This window comes from Rhineura floridana, chromosome 16, assembly GCF_030035675.1.
Source record: "Rhineura floridana isolate rRhiFlo1 chromosome 16, rRhiFlo1.hap2, whole genome shotgun sequence".
Lineage (NCBI taxonomy): Eukaryota > Metazoa > Chordata > Lepidosauria > Squamata > Rhineuridae > Rhineura > Rhineura floridana.
In genome coordinates this window covers 34578748-34590844 of record NC_084495.1, presented here as the reverse complement: position 1 = coordinate 34590844, position 12097 = coordinate 34578748, and the positions used below count along the sequence as shown (strand labels likewise).

The following is a 12097-nucleotide window of genomic DNA, read 5'->3' as shown; positions in this document are numbered from 1 at the left end:
GATGCTTCATAGGAAGTGATTCATGAATGAAATAAATAATTACAATAATAAGTAGATGATAGTTATTGATTGTTAGCCATGGCTAATGTGCGGCTAAGAAATGCTTTAAATAAATAGAAGTGATTCATGAATGAAATAAATAATTACAATAATAAGTAGATGATAGTTATTGATTGTTAGCCATGGCTAATGTGCGGCTAAGAAATGCTTTAAATAAATAGAAGTGATTCATGAATGAAATAAATAATTACAATAATAAGTAGATGATAGTTATTGATTGTTAGCCATGGCTAATGTGCGGCTAAGAAATGCTTTAAATAAATACTCTAAAAGTCTATACATACCTACTCAGAAATAAGTCCCATTGAGTACCCACTTACCAGGCAGGAATAGGAATGCAGTCTTAATAAAGTTAGCTAGCAAACCTGCAATTCCATTTTGTAAAAAAAAGATCTGGCCACCTCTGCTTTTTATTAAACTAGAATAAATTTGCTAATGGGAAGTTGGGTAGACCAAAATTCCCTTACCACGGTCAAATTCTCAGCAGCCTTTTGGAGGTGGGCAGCTTCTTTTGCTGAGCCTATTGTATAAGGATAGTTGAGATAATATAACATTTCACACGTGTGTACGAAGCCATTGGTCTATCTTGACCAGAGTTGACTGGTCTCTTCATAGTCTGAGGCAGATATTATTTATTTATTGGATTTATAAGTTGTGTGTTATCCGAAGATCTCTAAGCAACTTCCAGCATTTGTTAAAAACATAAGTAAATATACCATACCATAAAAACAAAACAGTAAAACAACAGCAACCACCCTCATGCAGCCACAGACAACTTGGGCAGCACACTAATACAACCATATCATCTTAGCCTATGAAAAAAGATACGTCTTTACCTGGTACTGAAAAGATATCAATGAAGATGCCAGGCAGATCCACTGGGGAGTGCATTCCAAATGGGGAGCCACAACTGAAAAGGCCCTCTCCCTTGTCACCATCCTCCGAGCCTCCCTCAGAGGGAGGACCTGGAGAGGGGCCTCAGAAGAAGATTGAAGGGTCCAGGTAGGTTCATATCAGAAGAGGCGTTCCAGAAGATATTGGGTAAAAAAAATGTACTGCCTTCAAGTCGACTCCAACTTATGGCGACCCTATGAATAGGGTTTTCATGAGGCTCAGAGGCAGTGACTGGCCCAAGGTCACCCAGTGAGCTTCATGGCTAGGTGGGGATTCGAACCCTGGTCTCCCAGGTAGTAGTCCAACACCTTAACCACTACACCACACTGGCTCTTGATATATTGGGATCCTGAGCCATAAAGAGCTGTATAGGTCAAAACCAGCACTTTGAATTGGGCTTGGAATGTACCAAGTTGGACAGTGAAGTCCTGTTCCCCACATTTCACACACTGCCCACTAGACCACACCATTACTCTCCTATTGGTTTGTGGCTCCCCCTCAGAATTGACTGCCTCTTCTCAGTGGCAAACATTGATCACATCAGGTATCTTTCAGAAGGAATTGCATTGATCCAGCCTTCTTCAAACTGGTGCCCTCCAGATGTTGTGGATCTCCAGCTGCCATAAGCCCTAGCCAGCATGGCCCTCTGGTCAGGAATGATGAGAGTAGTAGCCCACAACATCTGGAGGGCATCAGGTTGGTGAAGCGAATTCATTTGACTGAAACAAAAGTCCATGTTTGCAGCTAGTACAAACTATTCTCGCAAGATACTGATGCGGGGGCATTTTGGGAGTTCATGGCGGATGGAGATTCATTGTGGATGATTGCTGCTGTGTGAACAGGAAACTCAAGGTGACAGTGGTCTCCCCCCTCAAAAAAAAATATGGTGAGAGACTAGAATGATTGCTTTTAGTGAAGGGACTCGAGGCAAAGATAGCAGAGGGCGATTGACTGGGTTGTTCTTTGCAGAGCTGTCTTGCTAATACATGTTCAGCTGTTAGTCTCCTGGAATGGGCAATGTAATCTGGGATGATTTCTTGCTCAGCAGGAAACTGCATCCTGGGAGCTAAGTAGCACCTTCTGAAGAAACAGGCTGACACGTTCTTTCTTGTTTGGACTAGTTTGGCAGTTCCAGTTTGAAAGTGTGCAGCCTTTGGGTTTTATATCCAGGAATGAAACCCGGCTTCTCCAAGCTTATTGGGAAAAGTGTTGGAAATTGTCTTACCAGAGAATGGACCTAGATCCTTTGGGGGGGCGTCCCCAAATTTTCCTGGTGAATTTGACTTTTCCCTCCATGCTGAGAGTCCTTCTGAAACTCTTTCCAGTAATGAGGCTTCCACTGCTTTCTTCCTGAAATTTTCACGTGTCTTTGGTACAGTATTAACATGAACCTTGCTGCAGCCCGAGCCTCTGAATTCTTGCTTGTCCTGTCATTGTTGAGAGTGATCTGTTCTTGGCTTCCTTCTAAATGGTTCTTTGTGTATTCACAGAAGGCCCTCCATGTCTCTGGTGGTAGCTCAGAGAAGAAATGTTCTGAGTGTCCATCACAGCTGCTATATTCTAAGCCCTTGTGGGTCTTGGGCTGCTGGAATGGGGCCTAGATTGCAGTGGAACAGCTGGCAGACAGTTCTGACATGACAAAGTAGAAGCCTCTCCTTTTGTAGTTGCTCTCAGTGTGTAGAACTCCTAGCTTTATTGGTAGAGAATCAAAATTAATACTGTTCAGGAAGGATAGAAATGAGTGAACAGCTTATTGTAGAGTGTCTGGCCTGTTCCTTTGCTCTTCATTCAAAAGCTTTGGTTCAACCATCAGGAATACTTTCCTCATGGTTAGAGGGCAAGCCTAACTCTTGGGTGGGGGAGGCCACTGCCGTATCTGAAGCCCTGCCACATGTGCTGGCTGGGGTGGAAGATGGTGCTAGTAATTTTTCCTAATCTCTGCTGTGCCAATTTCAGATTGCACCCATCTTCAGCTGCTGGAGCAGCTTAGGATCCAGCAGATCCCTGGCCAACCCTGCTGTGCCCCAATTCGGGACCTTGCACTGGCTACCGCCTGCAGGAACACCACACCAGAAGCAGCCTGTCAACAGCCTGCGCTGTTCGCAGGCACAGCTGAGTCCCTCCCCTTCTTGCCAGCAGAGGGAAGTCTCCACTGTATCCTAATCCCCTTCCAACAGCACAGATCTAGGGTTAGGATTGCTCTGTTACTGGCTAAACAAAATTGGGAGGCATGGGGGGGAGGGAGGATATGGTATTCACCTTCAGTGGAGATTTTCAAAATATACCAGGCAGACCTGGTTCAGAGGTATTTTGGTCTTGTTCAGAGACACAATTAGGAGTAGATCGCAGCTCCCAAAATAGGTCTAGAAAAAGCCTGTGTGCTGTATAAAACAGCTTCCTGGGTGTGGGTTTTTCTCTCGTATCTGCTTCTGGCTCATTCTTGGCTGGTTTCTTTCTCTCTTTCTCGCATAACTTCTGAAAAATGAGCTCTTTACTGTGACTGTGGTTCTTTCAAATGCTTACGTTTAATGTTTTTGTATTCTGCTTTCTCCTAATGCACTTAAGGCAGCTTACTGTTTAAGTAATAAAACAAAAGAAGATACAAAAGGCCAGATGGAGCTCTCTTCAGCTGTTGGTGGCTTTGTTAGGAACTGATTGTTATGAGCTCCCTGTCTTGGTTGTCTTCTTCGGTTTTCACTTCAGGGCACACAGTTATTTAGAAGATTTATATCTTGCCTTCCAATTGAATGATCCTCAAGGCACTGTTAATAAAATATTGTAATAATACACCACCCACATGCACTCCAAAACCCACGCAGCCCTTAAGTTTCTTGGTGAAGGGATGGGGCTAGAGAGTGCTTCCCTTCAGCTGTGCAGTCTCGGGGTGACTGGCAGTTGAGACCTAAGTAACATAGGAAGCTGCCTTATACTGAGGCAGACATTGGTCCATCTAGCTCAGTACTGTCTACACTGACTAGCAGCAGCACTCCAGGGTTTCAAGCAGGCGTCTTTTCCAGCCCTACCTGAAGATTCCGGGGATTGCTTTTGGAACCTTCTGCCTGTAAGGCAGATGCACTGCCTCTTACACTATGGCCTTTCCCCTTAAGTCTAATGTTTTCTAGCAGGAAGGTGGGAAATCAGCTCCCTGAAGTTGCTCCTTCCTTTGCCAATGGGTGGGACCAGGTTGATCTCCCCCTGGGCATGATTTCTTCCTGGGAAGCAGGGAGTGCAGCTTCCTAAAGGCCCTTGCTTGATGGTAGAGGCCACAGTGAGCTGCTCTTTGGCTTTGCAGCCCCCAAGGTGAGTGGGAAGTAAGTCACCTTTGGAAAAGTGATAAATGTATGTCTGTCACTCAGTTACCAGTGAGATCTGGGTAACTCTTCTAGCAATACTGGATATCTTGTATTTTTTTAACCAAATAACAGCTGGGCTTCCTCTGACTTCTTCCTTTCTTTGTGCAGGACTCTTCCCTTCAGAGTAAAAGAATGCAGACGATAAAATGTGTGGTTGTTGGCGATGGTGCTGTGGGAAAGACCTGCCTGCTTATCAGCTACACCACCAATGCATTCCCTGAGGAATATATCCCCACGGTGTTTGACAACTACAGTGCTCAGATGACTGTTGATGGCAGGATGGTTAGCCTGAATCTCTGGGACACAGCAGGCCAGGAGGAATATGACCGCCTGCGGACCCTTTCCTACCCTCAGACCAACGTCTTCGTCATCTGCTTTTCTATTGGAAGCCCCTCCTCGTATGCAAATGTGCGGCACAAATGGCACCCCGAGGTGTCTCACCACTGCCCAAATGTACCAATCCTTCTCGTCGGCACCAAGAAGGACTTGAGAAACAACACGGAGGCAGTGAAAAAGCTGAAGGAGCAGAGCCTGGCCCCTACCACCCCCCAGCAGGGGGCGTCGCTGGCCAAACAGATCGGAGCAGTCAAATACTTGGAATGCTCGGCGCTCAACCAGGAGGGGGTGAGAGAAGTCTTTGCCGAAGCTGTGCGCGCTGTTTTATATCCTGTGACCAAGAAGAACTCCAAGAAGTGCCTTCTATTGTAGTCGCCAAGGAATGCAGAGCAAAAAAGACCGAGGGCTTGGGATGTTTTGCAGGTCGCCTTCTTAATCTAATTGCATCTTGCACTAATGGCTCTAAAGAGAGATTTTTTTCAGCAAGTACTCCTGCAGTTCAGGTGCCAGTTCAGCAGACTGAAACGAACCTCTTGATTCCAGGTTTAAGGACTCTCCAACATATTCTCGGTGTCTCTGCTTATGTAGTTCTCTGTCTCTTCGGTGGAGGAGAGCTACGGCCAAGAGACCTTCTAAGCCAAGTGCTTTCTTTGCTATACAAACCTAAGATGACAGTCCTTGCTGAAACAAGCCAATGATCAGTTTTGCTTTATGTGCCGCTGTTGCTTTTTCCAGCCATTTCATCACTGGTCAGCTGTCTTGTTGTGTAGACAGGGCTGTGCCTTTCCAAGAACTCAGTCAATTTGTCAAGAGTGTTCAAAAGCACCTTCTGAATTTTAAAACTTCTCAACTATGGCATGCAAGGCCCACATGTAATAACAGAACAGAGAGGGATGGGTGATCCCTGAAAGGGCTTTTAATAAGATCAAAGCCAGTCTGTGCCCCTCTCTGTGAAACTTGCTGCAGGCCCAGGTTCTGGGACTGGGAGCTAGTCTATTTTTGTTTTCAGGGTCAGAAAACAGCATTATAATGCAGTTCCTTTGTTTCTGCTGCTGGAGGGTGTCCCTCTATCATATCAGCAACACCAAGGCATTCTTTCAAAAGCTGACTTTTCTGCATAGCCTTTTAAAGTTGGGCTTGCACTTCACAGGATGAGAATTCCTTTGTCAGCTTGGCAGACAAGTCCATCACTCCAAGATGATACTCTTGCCATGCCTGCTCTAGGATGGCATTCCTGCCAGACTGACCAAACCCCACAATGAAGAGAACATGCCTGTTCACTTGATTTAGGCATGCTTGATACTGTCATGAGGCTTACCATAGCCAGCTACACCACAGGTACCCTTAATGAAACTCTGGACTAGCTGGTCATGATGTCCTTTTAGGCATTTTGGCAGTGTGTCTTCATCAGCTCCTTGGCATGCTCTTCCTTCTCCAAATGCTATGGTTGACCTTAAATCTTCTGCATGTGGTATTGGTGGTAGAGATCTGCCTGTTGTAGAGCAGAAGGTCTCATTTGCTCACTACATCCCTGCCCACCTTTTAAACCTGACTGCCTATACTACAAAGCAGTATTTCTGTGCCTTCTCATTATGTTTTATCCTGCAGGTAAAGAAGTCAGTAACTTCTTGCCTTCTAAACATTCAGGTGTAAATGATATTAAAAAGTTGCACTGGTCTGTTAATCTCTAGGGTATAGATACCCAATATAGATGCATATAAGCAGGGTTTTAACTTTCACTGAAATATTAACTTTCCTTACCTGGAAAAGAATTGTGTTGTGTACATGCCTCTTTAACATCACAAATGATATCATCTAGTGGCATTAAGAAACTTTTTATTGATATGTGGCCAAGTTCAAGATCTTCAGTTTATTGAGAGCTTGATGCTTTGTAGCATCAGTCTGGCTCAGGACAGCTTATTTATCTGATGAACAAGTTTATGAATGGCAGTTCTTAAGGAAGTGTTAGCGAGTATTTTCTCCGCAGGTGTGCTGTGATGCTGCCTAGGAAGAAAACAATACTGAGTAGAATTATGTTCCTCTTTTTTTTTAGCTTGACCCCATTTTGAAATGAATTAGGTATGTTTTATATGACGATTGTTCTGGTTACAATCCTAGGGTGTACCAGTGGAGAGCAAACTTTGTCTGAATTTAGAATGGTGGTACTTGTGAGCTGTCATTTGTGTTGATGCCAATAAAATGTGGGAGTAGTGGAGCTAGACTGGTAACTTGGACTCGGTATAGTTCTCATCATGTGCGAACAAAATCTGCACCTAGAAGTCCTCTGAGAGTGGAGGCTAACCTGACTAGATTGCTATAATTGAAATGTGGTGGTCTCTTCTCTCTCCCCCCACAACAGAGATTCTGGCCTGGTTCCTTTGCCCCTGATCTGACCATTCTCAGGATAAAAAGGGGAGACGCACACTTTCTTGGTGACTAGAGAATGCAGTTAAAGATGATTTGGTCTAATCTGTGTTTCCAAATCCTTTTTGAACACCAGACAAAACTGTGTACATTAGGCTTTGATGCCTTTAGACCCAGTAATATGACCAGACTCTGCGGGCCAATAGTTTTGTACTTTGATGTTCAGCTTAGTATAGAATGTGCAACCCTAAAACCATGTGAAACCTTCATCGTCTGCCTTGTAGACATAATTTCGAGATGCTGCAGGAGCCAGTGTGAAAAGGCTTTCTGATCTCCCCAGTGGAAGGGATTTCTCTAGGCTGAGCTTTTACATGGTTGATAGCTGGGCCACATGTGCCTTAATGTGCAAGGGGAACCTGAGACTGTGTGGTACTGAAACATACACTGGCAACTGATTTTATAGTTAAAAATAAATTTGTATGGCGACTAATGATGTTATTTTAAATTATGCAGAATTAAATTGTAATAAAGCATTTTCTTGGTTTTTTTCTTTGTCGGGTTATTCGCTCTCTCTTTTTGTAGAAGATATTACAAAAAGCCTATTTCCTTTTCCCTTGAGATTTTTGTCTAAGGAATTTGAAATTTGTTGGAGACAGACTTCTTTACAGCAACTCTGGTCCACTTTAAGAATGCTCTGTTTTTATAGCTTTCATCATGCATTTAGATCTAAGGGAAAGATCTCTCCAGTCGTTCCTAGAATTGCATTCTGAGCTGAAGAGTTACAACAGTAACTGTGTGAGTTACAACAGTAATGGTGCTTCCTAAGTGGCTGGAGGTAAAGACAGTGCAGCAGCAGCAGCTACCACCTTCATCTTCCCCTGTTAAAATGTAGCCTTTATCATGTCTCTGCCCCATCCCAGAAGTGTCTTCTACATCATTGCCCTACAGGACCTTCAGAAACCTAGCCAAGCCAAATTTATACTTGTTAGCATGTACATTTCACAAAGAAGGAAAACCAGCCATGAAAGGGTTAACTGACAGTAAAGAGTTAATCAAAACCCTCAGGCGATACAGGTGCAGACCCTAAATCACCTAATGACTAAATGACGGTGATGGGCTATAAAGACAGGAAAAGAAAAGGATGTGTTTGTGGTGTGTGGGGAAGTAAAGAGGAGAAAGACAGACTGTGTAACTTGTGTATTCGATGCTGGAACTGCTTTATGTTATTCTGATGATAAAAGACTGTATATTTCTACACGTGCGTTGCATTATTCTTGGCAAGGTGCAAAGCAAGGGAATGACTACGGTCGGGTACGCCAGTGTGTGTCTGCCAGAGCAAACACCAACAAGGGTTATGGGCCCAGACTGCGAGTAGCTGAAGTACAGAGAGGAATCCAGACCAAGGCAAGCACAAGTAGACAGCATGTTTGGTAAACGCCGGAACGTGATGGCTGTATCCCTGAGTTCAGCAATGCTGCTGGAAAGGCTGAATGACACGAACTATATTTTTTTTATTTTTTTTTATTTAATTTAATTTATATACCGCCCTAAGCCCGAAGGCTCTCTGGTGGAAGGTAAAGATGGAGAAGTTATTACGCCGGGAAGAGTTGTGGGTGTCCGTCGAAAGTGATCCCCCCACTGACCCCCCTTTCTCCGGAATGGCTTCGCAAAGATGAAAAAGCGAGAGCAACCATTATTTTGGGTTTGGAGAATAACCAGCTGCTGTTGATAAGAGGGCTGGTTACAGCAAAAGAAGTCTGGTCTGCTCTAAAGAATGTGTACGTGAGAAAAACTGCAGAGTTTATTTGGCGAGACGGCTGTATCAAACATGTTTAAGTGAAGGGGTAACTATGCCTGCACATCTGCAGACAATGAAAGGGCTTTTCGCGGAACTGCAGGAAAGAGATGTGGAGCATATGCCCCAGCAGCAGGTATATATTATATTGTCTTCTTTGGATGCTTCATGGGACACTATTGTGTGCGCAATGGAAGCCATGACTGAGACTGAATTAACCCTGGACTATGTGACGGGAAAGCTCTTACAAGAATGGGATAGAAGACAAGAGCAGAATTGTTCCGCAGTAAGCAAGCAGCGCAGCGGAGAAACGTCAGGAAAGCAGAGGGAAGGCGAGTCAAGATTATACGGTGCGCGATGGTGTTTTCATTGTGGGTCCGAAAAACACATAAAGAAAAATTGCCCGGTGATGAGAGGGACTCTTAATGTGGCAGGAAGAGGTCGGCAGCAAAAGGAGCCATTCTCTGTTCACGTGGTCAAAGCCAGCATTAAGAAACCAGAGGAGAAAACTGGAACTTCCTGGGTGGTTGACTCAGGGGCTACCCATTTTCTAGCAAAAGACAAGAAGTTGTTTCAATCACTGTCCCCTACGTGTGGACATGTCGTACTTGCTGATGGAACCCATAGGGAGGTAAAAGGGAAGGGGACTGTATTTGTAAAATGCCTAAAAACAACTGTTACGAACGTTCTGTTTGTGCCCCAATTAGAGAATAACATCATGTCTGTGTCCACATTAAATGCAATGGAATATGCAGTCCTGTTCAGAAAAGGCACATGTAAAATAACAAAGGCAGATAAGGTATATGCAGTAGGCGTATTAGAAGATGCTTTATATGTTATAAAACAAACCTCAGAAGCTGTGGTAAGCACTATAGAGAACAAACCTCCCCATGGTAAATGCATACATCTATACCATAGGAGGCTTGGGCATGCAGGTTTCAGCACCATAAGCAAAATGCCGAGATACAGTGCTGATTTAAGGATTAAACCCTGTGCTATGTTTGTAGACTGTGATATATGCCACGAACATAAACCAGTAGCTGCACCTATCAACATAAAATGTGAACGCAGCACTAAAAGAGTTTTAGAGCTGGTACATATGGATCTCGCCGGTCCATTCTGAAAAACACTAGGTGGCGCCAGATTTTATATGTTGCTCGTGGATGACTATTCCCGTTTTTGTTTTGTGTACTTGTTGAAACACAAAGGGGAGGCATAAAAGAAGTTCAGGCATTTCATAAGGTGGGCCGAGGCAAAATATCACACGAGCATAGCCAAGGTGTTAACTGATAGAGGAGGCGAGTTTACCTCGCATAACGTTTGAAACCTATCTAACCACAAAAGGGATAAAGCATGCGTTAACCGCACCATTTTCCCCACATCAAAACGGAACCGCAGAGAGAAGGAACAGATATATTCAGGACATGGTGAGAGCTATGCTAAATGATTCACCATTATCTCCGGCTTTTTGGGGTGAATGCATTGTTTATGCGAATTATATACAAAACAGGTTGTTTTCTAGTGCTGTGCTGTCTACTCCATTCGAAAGATTCCATGGAGTAAAACCAAGGTTAGAGCACATAAAAGCGTTCAGGTCCGAGTGCTGGGTACACGTTCCAAAAGCACAAAGAAAAGGAAAGCAAGCACCCAGAGCAAAAAAGGGTATTTTATTAGGATTCGAAAAGGCTTACTACAGGGTGTGGTTGCCAACCGAAAGAAGGGTGGTAGTGAGCAGAAGTGTCAAAACACATGAGCAAGATTGGCAGAACGTAGGACGTTTTGTAGATGTAAACCTCAGTACCCCTAGTGACAAAATGCAAGAAACAGTGGACGCAATCCCACAAGGGAAGGGTTCTGACCAAGGTTTTGACATTAAGCAGGAAGAAGAAGAAGGGGAAGCTGATGTGTCTGAACAAGAGGGTACAGACGAGAAGGTTCACCCAGAACCAGAGCTGAGGTCAGAAAGGGCTAATCTTGGTAAACCACCTGACAGATTTAAAATAGGCGTGACAAAAGCGTTGTGTACTCAGGTAGAACCCTCTTATGCTGATGTAAGCAAACTGTCCCCCAAGGAAGCCCAAAAGTGGCAAATTAGCCATGGAGGAAGAGATAAGCGCCATGAACAAAAATGTGACGTGGACTTTAGCACAGCTACCTCCAAATAGGAAAGCCATTGGTTGTAAATGGATATATAAAATTAAGAAAACAGTAAAGGGGGAGGTGGAAAGGTACAGAGCACGGCTGGTGGCTAAGGGATTCAATCAAAAGTATGGAGAGGATTTTGACGCTGTATTTGCGCCCGTAGTCAGACATGAGACCATAAGACTAATGTTGAAGGTTGCTGCAACACAGAACATGCAGGTATACCACTATGACATTAAAACTGCGTTTCTTTATGGTGAGTTAGAAGAATCTTTATTTATGGAGCAACCCCCTGGTTTTGTGCAGAATCCTGCACTAGTATGTAAATTGCATAAGTCAATATATGGTCTCAAGCAAAGTGCCAGGTGTTGGCACACCAAACTTAAGGTACTGGAGTCAATGGGATTTAAAGAGTGTTGCTGATCCTTGTTTGTATGTACAACAGCAAACTGAAACTGTATACTGTCTTGTATTCGTAGACGATATCCTATACTTTTGTTATACAGACAGAGAGCAAGAGGAATTTTATGACCAATTAAAGCGACATGTTGACATGACATGCCTTGGGCCAGTAACCCACTATTTAGGCACAGAGATAGTGAGGAAAGATGACGGCAGCTTTATGCTCCACCAAACAAACAAAATAAAACAGCTCCTACAAGACTGTGGCATGGCAGACTGTAAACCAGTGAGAACGCCAATGCTAGTGGATTTCCAGAGACAGCATGAAAGCGAGGCATGTAAAGAACCAAAACTGTATAGAAGCATTATTGGAAGGTTACTGTACATAGCAAAAGTGATGAGACCAGATATATATAATGCGGTCAGTATCCTCAGCAGAAAGGTAGAACACCCAACCCAGCATGACTGGGAAGGCATAAAAAGAATACTGAGATATCTAAAGGGCACTGCCACCAAGTGTCTATTTTTATCCGCCAGCAAAAGGGACGGCATAGTATGTTATACCGATGCAGATCATGCGTCTGATGAGACTTGTAGAAAATCGACATCAGGAGTAGCAATAATGTTTCAATGGTCGTTGATAGACTGGTGTAGCGTAAAGCAGAATGTTGTTGCTATATCAAGTACAGAAGCGGAATACATAAGTCTGTCAACAGCCTGCAATGAACTATTGTGGTATGAACAGTTGCTT

The 12097-nt window shown here is 43.9% G+C and overlaps 2 protein-coding genes across 2 annotated transcripts in view; both read left to right on the top strand.

Annotated features, from left to right (window-relative positions):
* The window catches only part of NONO (non-POU domain containing octamer binding), a 57240-nt gene extending 54123 nt beyond the window's left edge, over positions 1-3117 (top strand). Inside the window, exon 6 of the mRNA XM_061599062.1 lies at positions 2911-3117. Coding sequence (XP_061455046.1) covers positions 2911-3117 — 207 coding nt within the window. The remainder of the gene's footprint in view (positions 1-2910) is intronic.
* A 1299-nt stretch (positions 3118-4416) lies between these two features.
* LOC133371255 (rho-related GTP-binding protein RhoG-like) lies at positions 4417-5109 on the top strand. The gene has a single exon (XM_061598469.1). It carries the CDS (start codon positions 4440-4442, stop codon positions 5013-5015), a length of 576 nt encoding a protein of 191 aa, XP_061454453.1. The 5' UTR covers positions 4417-4439; the 3' UTR covers positions 5016-5109.
* The last annotated feature ends 6988 nt before the right edge of the window (positions 5110-12097 follow it).